This window comes from Lonchura striata, chromosome 7, assembly GCF_050655825.1.
Source record: "Lonchura striata isolate lonStrDom1 chromosome 7, ASM5065582v1, whole genome shotgun sequence".
Lineage (NCBI taxonomy): Eukaryota > Metazoa > Chordata > Aves > Passeriformes > Estrildidae > Lonchura > Lonchura striata.
This window is the reverse complement of record NC_140709.1, coordinates 25,491,438-25,510,533: the sequence shown is the minus strand read 5'-3', so window position 1 is coordinate 25,510,533 and position 19,096 is coordinate 25,491,438. Positions and strand designations below refer to the sequence as shown.

Here is a 19,096-nt window from a genome sequence, read left to right as displayed (position 1 = left end):
CAAGCTATGTGCAAGTAATTTTACTTCATCTGTTATTTATAAAACAATATGGTGCAGATCTTTCATAGTCCCTCCAATTCCTTATATGCATGTCTCAGGTAGATTTACCTTCACATATTCAATCAAACCTGGTTACTACCCTTTATATTTTTTATTTTTATAACACAAGGGGACTTTCCAACAGCTACCTTCTACAGGCAACAATTTTTGAACACTCTAACAGATACATTTGTGTCCAATTTTTGTTTTATTTTTGCATCCAATTTTATTTTAGTTTTTAGCCACTGTGATCTAATGACTCATGTATATTCTTAAAGGATTGCTCCTGGGTGTCAGGAGCAGATTGTGTATAGAACTTGAAGTATGAGTTACCTGGCAGCTCTGAATATGCTCTCACACACGCTCCCATTGCCTAATTTTACACTGGTGCTTGTGAGTATTCTTTCCTGGGACTTCTGTGGGAGCTGGAAGCAAGCCTTTCTAAAAGAAGGCTCAGTAAAGTTGAACATTTATTTTTCTCGTAGACTACATACAGTATATGTTTTGACTCAAGTCTGTAAACCCAATCATTTTTTGAGAATCATTTTCACTCTTTAAAAATACCTAATCCATTACTCTTCATCAAAACACTGGAACAGAAGAGCAAGTGACATATTTTGCCTGGTCATGCAGTAGTGTTATAATCCTGCCTTAAGACATTTCTTCAGTTAATTCATATTCATTCTTAGGCACATTTAATGTTACATCAAAATACCCTATAAAAATCAACAAGACAAAACCTAAGCCAAGTCTGGAACATTTCATAGAAATAAAACCTGCAAGATAAGAAAAAACTACCTTGAAACTGTATATAAAATGAGTCACTTTCTATTAAAGGTGTAGCAAATCTGATCCAACAAAGCACACAAATCTATTATTAAAGATATCCCAAAGGTAGTCCTCAAAGTTTCCCTATCCACACTGTAATTCAAAAAAAACCAAAACCAACCAACAGACCAAGAGTGAGCATGGCTAAGAAGAATTAAAAGGAAAAAGAAAACCTTATTTGGTTTTCTTTGAGACTTAATAAGCTTTCTTGAACCCTCATTAAAACCTGGCTTGGTTTTTCAGGAGCAATAATCCTTCAATCTTCCACCTGCAAATGTTTTCTTGGTATTGAAAGAGCCTTTTACTTTCTACTTCACCCCCCTCCAAGGTTTCCTACACAGCACTGATGGGTAGAAAACCATAACCTTACACTTTTCAAGCATTTATAAAGATCTACTGCAACATTTTGCCTGTTTGTCATTGTCAGTGAAGAAATAAACAGCTTGTGTTAGGAATGTTACCCTTTGTCCGGTGTAGTTTTACAACCATTTATATTTTATAAAATAAATTATTTTTGTGATTGCTGGTTTTGCTTTATATTTTAGACAGACAAAACTTGTACAGCATTCTTTCAGCTCATTTTTCCATCATTCCCCCTTTTCCTTACCTAGGATTTCAATACAGTAGGCCTTCACAAAAAAACCCCCAAAAACACCCCAAACAAACAAAACCAAACAGAAAACCAACAAACTTTCCTCAGCTCCAATAAAAAGGGTATTTGCAAATAGCTGCCAGAGGAGGCTCACCATTGTCCCCATCACTGTAGCTCCTCTGCAGAACTTACTCCCTGATGTTAGTGTTAAAGAAACAAAAGCAAGAAGCAGAGACGGTGCAGATGGGTTAAGGATAAAAAGCTGACCTGTGTGTCACCCCAGCCCTTCTTACCCAGATCCATGCTTTTTGAGGCTTTCAGATTAATTGATTCAGACTGCTTGGCTGGTGTCAAAGATCTGAAGTTGATGTGCTGATCTGTTAAATGCACTGCTGAATTTATGATAGGGCTGTAGGGAGAAAAAAAAGTTACGTAAAATATTATGATACCAGTTCAAACCACAAGTGAACTAATTAAAGAATGCACAAATATATGTGTTTCTTTCTCCAGTTGCTTACAGCATGCTTTTTTCAAATCAGCTATTGATCCTCAACTTCCTTTTCTGAGACTTAACACTTCCAGTCACTTGGTTTCTCATCACCGATGGAAATATAAATGTAAATCATCAGCAATAACTTTCTTTTCATTTTGCTAGTTCTATCTGACCACTGCATTTTCAAATAACATGCTACAGAATGTTGGAGAAATACTGGCAATGTACCTGGATCAATTCCACTTCATCTGCTAATATAAAATAATTTTATAACCTTGCACCACTTATGCAGAGGCTGGAGGTCTTATGGAGCATGCTATGACTGAAGAATTCCAGGGTATTGTGTTTGCTTGCCTTTTTTTGTTATTTTGTTTTGGTCTCTTTTTTTTCATTCTTTTACTTTAAGGCAAATTTCTAAACATTTCAAAACTGCACCTGAGTGAAACTCCAGTAACTTTCAGCTCAAAACATAACACCTCAATGCAATCTGAAATCTTACGTGTATCTTTTTTGACTAAAAACAGAAATTATTATTCTTTTAAGTAGTCTTAAGCAAAAAAACCAAAAATATTTAGTTCCAAATTTAGTTTCAATTAGTTTTACAGTGTCAAAATACTTTCCTAAGTATTCTCCTAGGCATTTTGTTGAAATGCAATTTCAGTTAAATCAGTGTGACACAGCAATTCAATTTCAAGAGAACTTTAGTTCCAAATGGAAAAACAATAAAACACTGTAAAAGTCAGGGTGAGACAAAGGACCTGTAAATTCATCATTTTAATACATCATTAGCATTTAAGAGAATGTTTTTCTCTCAGCTTGCTGGAAAAATTAGGAATAGATTCTAACTAACAACTGCAGTTGAGAATATAATGCTGAATTGCACTGATCTATGTAGACTTGTTTGTTTATCATGTCATACATACCTGCCTGGGAGACCAGAAATAACAAAATTATTCTACTGTAATTACTCTATGTTAGCAAAATGAAAATAGATAAAAACGTCTTGTATAAAGCATTCAAGTATCCATAATAAAATATATATATTCTTTATTGCAACCAATCACTTAAGGGCAGTTTTTACTCACAGCCTGGCACACGAGGACATGGCTACATTTTTAGCTGAAATGCATACTTCCTTAATAGCATTGCAGTAGATGCATGCCTATCAAAACTGAACACACAGCAAATGAGGAAACAATGCTCAATGGTGCATTTCAGCACCATCATCAGGATTGGTTGCATTCCTCATCATCAGGAGAGGCTGAAATTATGCCTTTGATTTGAATCCTGTGCTACTTGAGATAGAATATGAAACATTGTGAACTTTAACATGTTTACATTTTTTGATGCAACTCCAAACTTCTGTATTTACTAAGGAAATTGGTGCTTATAGCTGCTATCGAGCATAGCAGAGTTTGCAGAAGTATCTGAAAAATCTACCCAATACCTTTACAACTGGTAAAGTGCTCATTAATTTTTCTCCTACACATTTCAATGTTCAGACATACTGAAAATTTATTTTGTAATCTGAAGAATATCTTCATGTGACATAAGGAGATTCAGTTTCTTACAAACTTGGCTTGGACTTCTAAAGCTTTAAGAGACTTCATACTGCATTTACACATTGCACCCACAGTACAGTTCTAAAATACCTTTTTTTTTTTTTAAATTGGGATTATGCTTTGGGATTTTTTTTGTTTCACTGAACACAAGACAGGTATCATCTATCCTGGATAGCAGGCATACTGCAGCTTATGTACAACTGAAACGAACAACACACTGAATGCTAAAATAACATTCACAGCTTATGTTAAAAAACCTTCCAGGTGACTAAAAAAAGTGGTACAAATTAAGGAAAAAAAGAAGTTTTATAATAAATTAGAACTATTATTACAGTCACTACAGAGCAATTTGTGCTGTAGCTATTAAGAAAAGCTGAAGTCCAACCTGTGGTTATAATCCTCATTCAGTAGATCCTCACTAGGATGTGGTGGGAGAGGTGGAGGAGTTTCGTTTTCACCATTGCCACGATCAGAAACTGGAAATTCTGAAACAAAATTTAGAAAGGGGTTAAATAACCTGCAGAAACAGCTACATTACACCAGTTCACTGACTGATGACTGGAAGGCCTCAAGCAATGCTGAAGTAAATCACAAATTATTCAAATCCCTAAACTAACTAAACTAGAATTAAAATCACACCAAGCAGAAAATACACCCCTTGGGATTTTCCTGAAGAGCTGATTTTTGGATTTGCATATATATAATTAAAGGTAAATATAGGGAAACTTTGTACTTATAGTGAAGTTGAGTGCAAGGCACAAATTGCTTTACTCCATTTTAGTGGAGTGTTTTAGTCCATTTTTAACTTCTCCATAGCTGCATTCAAAATGATTATTGGTTCATCATTTCAGTCCCTTTGATGGGGAGCATTTATCACCTTTCATGTACAGACAAGAACCACATTCTCAGCAAAGAGATCAGAAGAAGAAAAATTTATATTATTCTACAGCAAGAGAACAAAGAGGCATTTCTTAATTACAGTCTTCACTTTCCTACCATTACTGCAACTCCTTCTTTACCTTTACAAACAGCATCCAGCTAACACTAGAAAATTACTTTGTACAAAGACACATATAAACTACTCAAACCATTCTGTGGTTTGCTAAGCAACAACACTTAAATACCTGCAATACTTAGTAATACTACTGTGCTCACTGTAGGCCAGTTCATTACTGTCCTGTAAATCCACTTCTCAACCCTAAGATATCATCTTAGAAAAAGTCCCTAACCTAACCTGAGAGAAAAAAGGGTCGTCAAGGAGGGATCAAAGGAGAAAGCAATAGATTATATTTATTTGATAAGAGCACTCACATAGCAAACAAAAAATATTGGGGAAAAATTCCAACAATAAATTCCCCCCAAAAACCAAACAAAAATCAACCTCCACAAACCTATTAGCTCAAGAATCCTATAAAATTCCTATTGGCTGGATAGCCTCCTAAAGATGAGATTATGAAAAAATAGCTCAAACCCTGTATTCTCAGGAAGAATGTGAGCATTATCAAAAAAAGTGAAGATTAGCAGATGAGGAAGAAAGTTTTAATGAGACCTTAAAAAATGATTGCCAGTCTGATGTAAAATATAGGTATGCTACCTTACATACACACATGGACTTCTTGCACTGTGATGCCCATTCTTTCAGGTTTGGATTTAAGAACAAGCAACAAATGAGACTTAAAAGACAAGTTTTCACAGGAAAAAGAACTTAGAACACAAGAGGAACTCATATTGTTCAATGTGATACCAAATGTAACTATCAAAAGGAAGGAGACTACGAAGTCCTGCAAAAAGGCTGCAGGACATTAGTAAGAAATGCAGGTGAGATTCCCTGTCAGAGACTGCAAAGTGATGCACTCCTGAGACTTACACTCACACAAAGGCTCTTATGGCTCTGTAACAGCACACTAGATGTGCACTGGATTGTTCTTTCAATATATGTTTAGTGAAATCAAAGGGAGGCAGTCATTTACAAGTGCAAAAAAGTCCAAACACTCCAACTACAACTCAGCAGTTAATGGTGTGCCTCATTTTTAAACAGTATCTAAGGTTTCATTCTTCCTATCTGAAAAATGATGTAGTGTAATTCAGAAGCAGATTCAAAAGGCAGCAAGGATAGTTGGACGCAGGCATAAACACTCCTACAAGGACCACAGATTAGGATTCTTTAGTTTACAGAAAGAAGCAATAAAAGGGGATACAAGAGGAGTCTATGAAATTGTAGAAGCCATGCTTAAGGTGAAAAGGAAGCTCTCACTGTTTCATGCACAGTGACAAGAAGGCAACCAGTTTAACTATCAAGTAGCACACCTAGGACAAACACCAAATTGTGTTTTTCATGGAATTCACTGCCATGAAGATACTTTGGAAAAAATATTTTTTTAAAAGACTAAGAAATATACCAAAAGTTAGAGATGTATCCATGGCCCAATGGTCTAGATAGAACCTTTGACTTAGGAAGCTCCTAAACCATTGATTATCAAAAGTAGGAAAGAAATGCCAGATAAAAAAAATTTAACCTCCCCACCCAAAAAACAACCAAAAAAAAAAAAACAAACAAAAAACAAACAAACAAAAAAAAAACAATAAAAAAAACCCACAAAAAAACCAAACAAACCAAAAAAGGAAAAATTAAACCTAAAAAACCCCCAAACCCACAAAAAAAAAAAAATCCACTAAAAAAAATCCCAAAAAACCCACAGCACACTTATACTGTGGTTAGACTTTTTGAGCAGACTCCTATAGCTACAACAACAAACTGAGCATATCACGCACTTATACTACCTTAGATTCACAGTAATTGGTACATCATTTCAGCAAGGCTGTTTGATCATGGGTTACCACTGGTATTTTTTTTACAGTAAGAAAAGGATACACACAGAAAAACGTCAGACTTCCTCAGTGAATCAGAAATGATCACACAGGATTACAGCTCCCAGTAAAATGGGAGCAGCAGCCAGAGAATGAGAGAATTTAACCTAAGGGGCAGTCACTGGCTCCATGTCCAAGACCTCAGGAAATGACCCTAGCAGATCCAGATAAATCTAAGCACTGAACAAAATGTATTGAATTTTCAGATATTAAATAGACTAAGAGAGTAAAAAAGAGTAACTCAGGCAGAGGAAAAATTGAGTCTGTCTATAAGACATGTGCAGCATTTACAAGGAAAATTGAAATAATTAAAAATTTCACTTCTTAATTTTCTATCCTGATGTTACCACATATGTATGAAAACAGAGGTGCTTGTACAACCATGAGGATTTAGCAGTCTCTGGTAGTAGAGAAAGTTTGATTATTTTACTGCTTAACAGAGAGATGACAGCATTTTCCCTATAACTATTTATAATATAGGGTTATAAGAAATCTATCTGAACCTCTAATGAAACACATTCCAGTAATCTTTCAACACCAGAAATGTAAAGCTGCTGGCACTGAAGTATCAATTCTCAAAAAGATTGTTCTAAAAAACACCGTGAAACAGCTTGGCAGCAAAAGAAATGAAGACCTGAAGGCAGCAAGTGTTATTCATGCAAAAATAGAACAAACACTGGCATTTCAATATTGGATCACTATTCCCTCCCCCTTTATTTAAATACCCACAGGCAAGACAAAATTTAATGTTTTGGCTATAAGCACTTTTCCTCAGACATTATTTTTTCTTGCTCATGTATAATAAAAAAGACTCTTAAAACAGACAGCAATATTAGCAGGCCAAGCTTCAGTGTACTTTTGCTGAGCTTTTATAAGAATTTTATTGGTATGAGCAGTGAATGGTACTGGAAATAACTTATTAGAAAACATTAATTAAGAAAGTGACATTTTAGGGAACATAATACAGCTCCTACATTAAATTCTTGCATCAGATCCCATATTACGTGAAGAATCTCTTCTGTGTTTTATTATTCTTTGCAAAAATGTACCAACTGCACATTGGTACATTCAAGATGTGGACAGCACACTGTGAGCATGTATAAGGATCTGTTCCTGCCTGACACAAGAAGCTCACTAGGTCTGTGGCTCATATCCTTAAACAGACACACAACCTCAAGTTCATAGCTGAGCTAAAGGAGGGTTGTGCACAGCCAAAGAGTTTCACCCTTACAGATGCCTTGAAACACTGAGGACAAAACTTTTTAAGAAGCAATGCAAAAAAATATTTAAACCAGTGATAGAAGGAAATAGTTGACAGGCTCATATGGAAAGCAGAATGAGCATTAGCTCAATAATAATTAATACTATGATCTCAAAATAAAGCAAATATTTCTGCAATGTGTGAGACTAGCGTAAGCCCAAATAGCCTTTCACCAAAACAATTTCTTATCAGAGCCATCCCACAGCCCTCCTGCTGCAAGTGCCTATGCAGTTTTCCATTAAGATCACAGCCATTTTACTCATCAAATGCTAAATCTTCAACAGAAATCGGAATACAATCATATCATGACATCTTTGCCATGTCTTGTCCACTGACCTCAATTCTAATCACTTCCCAAGCCACAGCTGTCAAGACCCAGCCATTCCAAACCCTCCTTGTTCCAGCAGCACTCCAAAGCTTCCTTTTCACATCTGACACATTCTCTTCTGAGGCCATTGCTTTTTTGCCTATGATGCCTTTTTACCGTAATTCTTTAACTAAAAAGAAGCCTATTTAAAATAATATTATGACTGTGCTGAAAACTAGCCATTCTGATTTTTGGATCACACTTGAAGAATCCTTATCTGAAAGTACAAATCTTCCACATACTTTGATTTGAACCCAAGTGACAGGTTAGCAGTCGCCATTCATCTGCATCAGTGGCTTCAGAGTATTTGTTTTTATGTTTTTTAAGGAAGGATTTAAAGGTATTTGCTGCTTTCTGATCTTTCTTTGGTAATGCCCAACTCTACAGAGTAGGCTAGCTCTAAGGATTGGACCCTTTTCTCCTGAAACTACAGAATGAGCATAAATTCTAAACAAGAGAAACATAAGGTAGATCTAAGCAAAAGGATCTGATCTTTGAATATTTACAATGCTTCAGACCTAATTCTTTGCCTGGAGTCACACTGTGAAAATACTGAAGTCAACACAAATATGTTACCCCTAAATTCTATGGGAGTTTCTCTTAAATTTTACAGATAAGGGCTCTTTGGTTTTGATTAAAAGTATCCCACACAGTCATCACAGCAGCCTATGAAATTACTTTTTGCAGGCTACCTTGATTCCACAGTTGTCTAGGGAAGTGGGAAAGATCATGCATAATTCAACTACATCAAAGAAAATCTTTTTTTCCTACTGAAAAGTATTTATTAGCTATGTGCTTGACTTGAAGAATGAGAGCACACTTAAAAGGATAGGGGTCAAGACCATCTCAAATACTTAAACTTTTCAAATATCTAGTGCCTTGCTGAGTCAGGAGCAAATTGGACAGTATACGAGAAAATTGGACAGATAGTACAGTATGCCATCAGAAATGAAAAAAGACAGGAAAAGAAGTCACCTTAAATGCTCTTACTTGGATGCTTCCATATGCTCACACATGTAGATTTTCTTTGCACAATTTACACAATTACCTAATTCTTTTTAATGAGTTCATTAATATAATTCCAATTTGTAAATTAAGGGAATGTTTCTAACCTTTGAACAAATTTTACCTTAAAGTCTAAAATAAGCAAGTGCACATTTTGAACATCATGTTTTAGTATAAATTAATTAAGCTTATAATAACCTAGGACATAATCTAAAAATTAAATGTAAAAATCATTGCGCTCATTAAAGATATATAGAAAATAAACATTTTGACAACATATATTTTGCACTCATCATTTGTTTTTTACCCAGCCTTACGTGTTGGGGCAGCGAGCTAGAAACTGTTACTTAAACTGGAATTTGTGCCAGGAATCTCATTCACAACTTCTGAGTCAGCTCTACCACCCTTGCTGGATCTTCAAGCCTCAAAGTAACATCGTGTGCACTTACTGTAATTAACTGCTTTTGGTGGCTGTGGATTTCAGGAAACAAAACCACAAAGCACTCTCAGTCTCAGCACAGAGATGGACATGTAGAGACTACCTTTTACTCCTTCCTGAGCGCTGCATGTTACAAATTGCTGGAGAAGGGTATCACTGCGTCGGGAAGCAGCTGTGAAGTTATGACTCCCGTCAAAGGCTGATTTTTGAAAGACTCCCTGGTCTGAGCGTTCCTAAGGGAAAAACAGAACCACACATTTCAACACAAAATTTACACATTCAACAATGCAGAAGAGCATCCATTACTGCAGACAGTGCACGGACTAATATAATGTGTGCACTGTATATTGCCTCCTCTCAAACGAGACTTGAGCGAGCTCTTCAAAATTGCAGTCTGGTTTTGCTCACCATGAAATAACAACATCCAAGCAATAACAACCATTAAGAATGATGCACAAAAATGAAGATTTTTTTTTTATGACCCACAACTGGCTTCATTCAAATTCTCCATCTGGGAGGGCAGCTTGTGACATTGTCAACACAAGAACATGGGCAATGCCAATGGTATTTTTCTGCCAGCCAGCTGGTTCCCTTCTCCCCGAGACTGAGTGCATATGTTCTGATGATCACACACTAGAACAGTTTTGTAAGTAAGGAGTTACACCAAACTCCCAAACGCAGGTCTTCTGGCTAGCAGCTAAACAAACTCCTGTCACACCTCTAGTCAGCTTTTCTTTTCAGACATTTCCTACTCCCCACCCCCATACATGACATAGTGCCTAATTTATTCTCCTGAGCAGTTGCTCAAAGGAAAAAAGTTGGGGAAAAAAAAAAATCACAGTTTCTAAAGCTGGGACAGACCCAGAAAGACATTTCCACAGTCATTATTCAGAGAAAACCAAAAACCCACACAGGGGAAATATTATGGCTAGTTTTCAAAGCAACCTTTATATGTTCTGTGATTTTTTTATCTGTTTTTTTGAAGCGGGATCCAACTGGCTTCTATTTTTAAACTGCATGTTCATTATGTCAGCAAATGTTATACTAAATATATATATATTAAAATTCCATAGTCACATCTACAGAAGAAATGCACGTATCTAACCCATGTAATTTATTTTTAAAATGATGCAAGAGTTTTGATGTATTGGCAAGTGATTGCCTGCAAACCAAGACATAAGGAAGGACAGCATGTTACACCTCCTTGCAACCTGTTTTTTAAGCTTAATAAAAATAAAATAATGTAAACTTAAAAAAATCTTAATAAAATAGTGATAGAATAAATATAATGCAAATAAGCATAATAAAATGTAAAAATTGCACCTCAGAACAAAAAGCAGTGCTGGGATGCTCATGCTGACCATACGGCTTCAAAGCTTAGTGGACAGGCGGCATGTGTAACATTCTCTTTTCCACAGTGCAGAATCAGCCATTTGAGAAGGGTATTATCAACCTCCATATAGAAACACATACACACACCACACAGGCACTGTCTGTTGTGTTTCCTCTTGAACTGGAGTCTTTAGTTTACATCAGCTTCCTTAAGTCGTAAAGTTCACATTTACTGCTTTTTCAAACTATCCATTGGAGACACAGTGGGAGAAGGAGCCTTGAATTAACAGCAGCAACAAATCTGCTTTTCCAGCTCTTTGATAAATGACACAATCAATATCCCAACAACTGATCAGTAACCAACCTAATTCAAGTATTCAGCTTATAAAACACAGCTGTCATGGAAGACCTCCATTAGTGTCCTGCCCAATAAAAACAATAATGCATTTCTAAACATATTCGCCTTCTGCCAAGCTGAGATGCAGTGCTCGGGTAGCTGTTTTGGGGAAAGGGAAGGATGGGCACCAACCCATTTCTGCTGTGATCTCCAGACTCAAATGGAATTACAATTGAACGCAAAAACTATCCTATAAAAATTAATTCCTGTCTAAAATGAATTTGATTCAATCAAGACCTCATTATGCATTCTTCATAGGGCATGAGTCAAGACTATTTACCTCCTTCATACATCTGGATAATATTCAAAACTATACACTTAACTATGAAAAGAAGTCTCATACTTTTACTACGTCAATCTGATGTTTGATTGGAAGCTTTTTAAAAAGAAGTAGCTTTAGTTGAAAGATAACTCACATGACTGAACTTTCTTTGAAGGTGAGCTATCTTTCTTGTATCCCAATAGCTCACAATAAATATACTTCATAATTCTTCCTTACAGCAGGATGCTGTCACATATAAAAGGAAAGCAGAAATCTGTTTTCCTCTAACATCTTCCAGAATTGCTAATGGATACTTTTCATATTTTCCTGGCACAATTGACATCATGAGGCTTTTCCAAAGTGTTCTCTCAACAAAGTAAGAGTGTAATATTTGGGAAGTTATATATTTCTAAATCAATACATGATGGTAGTAAATGACATAGAAAGTTATCAGAAAAATATTTAAGAGTCAATTAAATTACAAGATACCTGCATCCTCTTCCTCCCTTTGGAATTTTATGCAAATACAACCAAAAACATGATTGTTTTTAAAACCTTCCAGTAATGCACATTAAATAAGAAGCTTGAAATATCTTTGAATTCTATAATGAGATTTATTACAACCTTTTACACCCCAAATCTACTTGTACGTACTTTCATTAAATAACTCTACAGGTATTTAAAGCTTTCTAAAAATATTTGCTCAAGGGTTAAAATTAAAACTGGGGTGAGTAGAAAAGGCAGACAGTATACATGTATAGTAGCTATGTAAAGACGAGAAAAGAGTGTGCATATGTGTGTGCATGCATGAATGAAAGAAGGAGAAGGGAGACCATAAAAACAATCTTTTTCAAAATAAGAAGTGACTGGTAAACATTAATTTATATGATGTCTAGAAAATATAACAGTTAAATATGTCTTTCTTTCCTTACTTTGTTACCTTACTTAAATAGATTTTATTTTAATCAACTCAGAAACCTATCCTGAAGAAATCTTCATCTGACCAGGAAAAGTAAAGTATTTACTACCTTGAAGGTCAAGAGGAAAAAAGAAAAGCAAGAGAAGTCCAGAAAAACACGCTCAAAAAAACCCAAAAACATAAATACCAATGAAAAAGAAAAAGCAAGAGTAAAACAAAATCCTAGTAAGACCAAGATATTCAGGTCTCTGATTATAACAACAAATGAAAACAGAATTATTTAGATTGCCTGTATACCAGCAATTCGTTGAGGAGGTAGCAGATAGTCAAAACTACACCAATATATTAATCCTAAATCAACTTCTTTGGAATAGTATTTTCTTTTATTCTAATACTTGTTGAATCAAAATAAAAAGCAACTTTTAGTCTAGTCTCAACAAGAACAGCAAGACCAGGAGATATCATCCAGAAACAATTTGTGAGTCCTCTCTCCAGGGGAGAATTAATTCTGCCAAGAGAAGCTCTCTGTGATCAAGACTTTACGTGCAAAACCAGTGGGACTGGAACAACACTGATCTAATAACTGCATTTACTGCCTCACCTCTGCGTGCACCTCCAGCCTGCGGAGCACGACCAGCTGGATCCTGCCCCGAATGTTGCCCTCCATGGACATGGAGCGCCTGAGGGTTTCCATGGCCTCGTGGTTGGACTTGCCCAGGAGCGACTCCCCATTCACCGCAACCAGCTGATCGTTCACTCGCAAACGGCCGTCCTGCAAGCCAAAAACAAAGATCATTTTAAAAAACCCAAGAATTATCAAGCAGAGGTGCTGCATATGGGAAATCACGACACAGACAATCAGACATTGCTCCTGTAACTCAATAAATAAAAGACTGGACAGTGCCAGAAATAACTTTGTTTCCAGTAATTGGCAACTGTCTCCCTCTATTCACTACATTTTTGTAAAGAGTTCATACTGCAAATACAAACATAGACATTCATGCACAGACTGCTGTTTTTCTTGCACTTGCAGTTTGTTTGTATCAGGTAAAACAATTAAATAATTAAGAAAGAACCCAAAGCAAACACGCAAAATCAAAATAATACAAACCACAAAAAAAAAAAAAAACCAAACAAAAAAAAAACAACCCACCCACCATATCCTCAAAAAAACAGAAAAGAAGCTTTTTGTTAGCTTAAAGGGCCCACACTATAACAATTAGTATCCACTGCAACCACAAAGGAGTACTACAATGTATTTTTCAATTTTTCATGCATTATTATCTGCTATTAAGATTTGGTAAGAAATAGCTCAAAAAATTTTGTCTTACAATCTTACTGGTGTGTATCTCATCACAGTTCTCATGCCATCACAAGGGCCAGCGTCCTCAGTACAGAATGGTCACTAAAACTTAAACATCCTTACTAATTAATGCTATCCCTATTTTACAACATCCAAAACTGCTGCCAATAACAAAATTAGGATTGAGCCATATCAAGTAACCTATGCTTTGTAAAAGTAATTCAGCTTCATTTGCCAAGGTGACATTTGTGGGTGTAATAAAATTGTGGACACTGCTATTTTGTGATTTAGGAGTCCTATTGCTGTTGTCATTATGATCTGTGATTTATTTCTTTTCATAAAACAGCATGCCATGGACACTTCTCTCTTTAACCAGAAAATAAGGCCTATTTAATTGAGACAGAGGAATTTCTTTCAAAGCTTGTCAAGTTCACAATTATCAGGCTGGCATCAGACCTCAAACGAGGAGAAGGAGTAAGAAACCAAAGACATCTGCTTTAAGGTGGTGAAGAAACAGTAGCAGGGAAGATCTTGCACAGAAATACAGTGCTTTGTTGAGTCTGATTCACAGATTCAGCACAAACTCTTCATAAGGCACCCATCTGAATTGTTTACGCATCTCATGCATCTGAGCAATACAAAATATATATACTATCTGATTTTTATTTTTTCTGTAACTTAGAAGTTCAATTCACTATTCTGCTATTGCTGCCAAGTCTAAGTCACTTTTGAGTGAGTTACAGTAGCTGTGACACACCCAGGTTTATTAAGTGTTATTTTTGTTGGAACTGAATATCATCATTAATACAGCAGAATACAGATAAACAGAAAGCTGAAAAAAAACCAGTATACAACAAAATCCAAAATAAACTGGGATGGACCAGAAGATGGAAAGAAATAATTAGGAGATGAGTCACTCAGAAAAGGAAAATGAAGATAAATAAAACTTTTCTTGAAAGGGTGTGGGAATGGAGGAGAGAAAACAGAGAGACCATTTGGAAGAGATACTGAAAACTCTCCCACCTCTCTGTTGAATACTTTATGCCAACTTAGATGTACATACAGTCAAAGTCAGTAAGTTAACCTCACCCTTTCTCTACATACAAATGTTGCCAAGAGCTTAAGTTTAGGGAGACAAGAGTTAAAATTGTGGAACTAAAAATTTTATTATTTGCACATGTTGTAATTCCTCTGTGTCCAATCAAAATTTGCTGAAATGAATGGAGCTATTCAGAGCAACAGGAATTTAAGGAAGAAATATTTTATTTTTTGTAAATTTCTGTAAAACATTGAAAATTTTACAGGTCCTCATGTCCTTCCCCTATGGTCTTACAGTTTCTAGGATTACTGTTTTTCCTTTCTGGAGAAAAAAGCACCACGTATTAAATATCTGGTAAAGCTTCTTTCTAAAGTCTATACAAACACATGCCAAATGCATCTTGTCACGACTACATCATTTAAGTATGTGACTGTCCTGAACACAGCACACATTTTTAAACAAATTACTAAGCCTCACAAGGCTCTGTATTGGCCCAGTTTTTAATTTTCCTTGTAGTATTTTTGTATGAGACTTTATATTTATTTTTTAATTACATTACTTTTTTAAATGTTTCTTTTGATGCATCCTCCCTTCTTGCTCCTCTGTTATGTGCAGCATTTAAATGAAAAATTCAACTTGAATTTGACACTTCAATTCTGATAGAAGAAAAAAATTTGCATCATTCATAAATGTTGATTAATCACACTTGCTAAATGACCTATACAAACCAGGCTGGAAGATAGCTGAATGCTGTTTTCACACAACAGGCAGAAGTTACTTCCCAGAAAAACCTTTTGCCTTTTTAGAGACCAGGAAAAAAAATCCCCACGTCGAAACAATTTCCAAACACAGATTTTCACATCCCTTGTGTTATGGCCTGGTTTGGAAGCCTGAACTGCTTGAAAATCTGCTTGGCTCAAAACAAGCTAAATGTTGTTTTAACACGTTTCTTCTTTCATCTCTGAGAGGTAGGTTTCTTTGTGGCTTTTGAGCAGGAAAACAACATTTGGCATTTCAGCAGAACAGTTTTCAAATGCCATCTCTGGAACTATGAGTGAGCTATTCTAATAGAAGCTGATGTTATTCTTTCCTCACTTATTAAAAAAATGCTGGGTTTTTTATGATGACTCACAGCAAGGAGCAGAATCTACCACCACATGGCTGCCATATTCTTCACAGCATTCACAAGACTCCCACTATTTACAGTAGAGCAGGAAGACATAATGCCGTGATCTTCAGGGACTTATCTTTTTAATCAAGGCACAATAAGCTATTTCCCTTATCACACTGATGACATTTCTGTCAGAAATGCCCTGATGGCAATTATAGGAATTATCCAATTTCCCCATCCACTGCACACAACGAGCAATATTTACTGCAGCACTCTGAAGGACCAAGGACATTCGAGCTACACCATTTTCATTTGAACAAATGCACACATAGAAAATATTACATTATTTCTTGTAATGGCTCTGTTTCATTTCAGCTGCAGTGGATTGCAAGTACCTGATCCTCAGGAACGCATTGTAAGTGAAAAGCCAAAATGTCTCAAGGTGAAGAAGGCTGAAATCCCCAAAGTTAGGGGGAACAACAATGCATTTAAACACAGTCAAATGTTCCATTTTCTTCACATGAAAGGCCGTGCATAAGTAAAAACATCAAGTATTACAGTAACCTCTTTATCTGAGGGATGTTAAAAAATACATACTTCAAAATTACAGAAGAAGGTTAAGAAGGGACATAATAGTTCAATCAGAAAAAGCAACTGGTTTTATTCCTACAGGATACATTACAGTGTTAGAATACAAACCTGGAACTTTTAAGCCATTTTTATTTTGTTTCATTTTATAGGCAGAGCATGAAAAAGGACCGAGTCTTATTGTAGCAAATATGGTGGTACATGCATTGACATTTTCTAAAACCTTTAGCGAGGACAAAAGAAAAATCATAAAAGATATAATTAAATAGTTAAGTTTTACATTATGATTTTTAAAATGTCCCCTATTACACTTTGCAATGCCACTAACACACTAGAGCTAGATTAATGTGTCAATATATCAAAAAAAAAAAAAAATATTAGCCTCTCTTCAGACCTTGGATCAAGCCAATAACAAGTAATGGTAACCAAAAAAGATGGTCTGCATCCACAGTCTACTCTTCATTCTAAGAAACACATGCATAAAAGAAATTTAATGTCTCAAAACCTTTATACAGCATTAGAAGGATGAAGCAATTACTTTATCTGTGAAACAAATGTGTTGAAATTCTGTGTATTACATTTATTCTAAGGACAAGCAATGACTATATAGACAAGGGGATAAAGTTCACACTTCTATTAGCATGATACACCAATATTGAAAAAAAATTAAATTCTAAATGCAGAAGTGATAAATAGTGAAAGAATTCTCATGTCAGTGAGATTAAGATTTCCGCCTGTGACAGTTTCCCAAGAAAGCACTGTACACTGAAAAGCAAATGCACATGTCTTAATCCATAATAATCCATTTCAGAGAATACCAATGAACAGCATGGGAAAATGCTCTGGACAACTACCAGCTGGAAAGAAAGGCTTTTTATTTCAAAACTTGCTCCAAGAAGAGATTCAAAATAAGGACAATAGGACCACATCTTTAAATATTTATGCACAAATATATGCATGCTTTTTAACTTGATACAAGAAATTTTATTAATTGTTAATACCCACTGATTAGGTTGTGTTCTATGTAAAGGTCATTAGGCAGAAGAAAGACAGCTGTTCTCCATGCATTACACAACAGTAGACTGTGAGTTGTAAAACACTGCCAAGATGACTGCATTCTGTGAGCACTTGCACACAGGACAGAGTCTCTGAACAGTTCTGGTTGAAGCCAGAGCCTCAGCTACTGTCTCATTTGCTCTGGAGCCTACATTCAGATCCGCTACCACAACACAGGTCTAATTGCTGGAAGGGTTATAATGAGGTAGAATGGGAAACAGGTCACAGGGCTACAGGCCATCACAAGACAAAATAATCTCCCAGTCATGGTGACTAACTGTGCCCGTTCATTCAGGGGTGAGCAAGGAAGTCCTGCTTTAGTAGTCTGCAGACATCTCAAACCAAAATTAACTGTTCTGGAGTGAGTCGCTGTGGGGGAATAGACAGCAGCAAACATACAGAGAAAATGTTGTCTTGTGAGTCTGTGATGTGACATGTTAGGCAGCCAGCCCATGGCCCCACAGCTTGGCTATTCAAAACAAGGAGTTCATCCATGGCAATGCACTGCTGCTGCAACTGGTGTGGACCTGGAGCTGGGAAAACAAAGAGGGCAGCCTCATTTCCACAGTAAAATAAGTTGTACTCTGCAGAAGACATGCACAGGAATTGAGTTTATCCAGCCCTAATTTGGTGAAATGTGTGTTAACTGGGTCCTGGTGTAATCCAATCAGATGAAGATCCAAGCTTTGAAATAACCGTGAGACTAGGAAAGGTGAATAACAGAAGCCAGGAACTATCAAACATTCTTATGAAACTTATAACCTTGATTATTGCTATTTACTAGCTGCTGTAAATAGATGATCATTGAAGTTTTAAAGTTGTGAATTGTCTTACGCAGCAGGCTGATGTCAGTAGAGCAACTTACATAATGTTGAATTAAAACATATTTTCACAGAAGATAGAATGGCAAGGAATTGCTGAGATAAAAGACAAAAATTACATTATGGATGGTTCTACAGGTTTTAAACATACTAGCTCTGAAAGATTAAGTAATTTGTTTCCAATTCAGAGAAGTTACCTTTTCCAAGTTTTATTTGGGGCAAACAAATGCAGTCAACAGATTTCCTAAGATTAGACAATAGCTAAAATACTTTTTAATAATAAAATATACAACAATCCTTGTACAGTGCTTAAAAGGAACAGAACAACTCATAATACTGTCATTTACCAGTTTAATATTACCAACTCAGTCCACCTCAGGAACAACTGATAACTTCTGCACAACTGATGTCAAGCTTTGCCAAGACACATTTTTAATAAACTATGAAAATAAATATAAAATATTATCAATTAAAAAGAAGACAATTATAAGACTTTTTTATTTACATAGTTGTAGGTATCAACTTCCTTGTCACTGAGACAAGCTTTTCCTGTAGGCTGTGGGGAGGATGGAAGGCATCCTCTACTTATACCTATCCTTATCCTTCTTCCCCTTCCTCATTTCCTGCAGCATCCAAATGATCCCTAAGGTTTGCACCAATTCATTTTCACTTTGGCAGACTTTGTTGCTTTGCACACAACCCCAGAAACCATGAGATGAGATGTTGGATTTGTAGTTCATCCAAAGGAATGAGTGACAAGGTATTTGTACCTAGAATGCTTCTCAAGTGCAATTCAGCCCTCAGCATAGAAATG

At 35.9% G+C, this 19,096-nt stretch overlaps 1 protein-coding gene across 16 annotated transcripts in view; it reads right to left on the bottom strand.

The window, feature by feature from the left end:
* PARD3B (par-3 family cell polarity regulator beta) overlaps window positions 1-19,096 on the bottom strand; it is a 394,367-nt gene that overhangs the window by 176,436 nt on the left and 198,835 nt on the right. For 13 of the 16 annotated variants that reach the window (XM_085585197.1, XM_085585195.1, XM_031505387.3 and 10 more), the window contains 4 exons: window positions 12,966-13,136; window positions 9,558-9,687; window positions 3,900-3,999; window positions 1,753-1,868 (listed from right to left, as the gene is read on the bottom strand). In XM_085585197.1, coding sequence (XP_085441323.1) covers window positions 1,753-1,868; window positions 3,900-3,999; window positions 9,558-9,687; window positions 12,966-13,136 — 517 coding nt within the window. The remainder of the gene's footprint in view (window positions 1-1,752; window positions 1,869-3,899; window positions 4,000-9,557; window positions 9,688-12,965; window positions 13,137-19,096) is intronic. The other 3 variants (XM_085585191.1, XM_085585194.1, XM_085585193.1) reach the window with 1 other exon arrangement.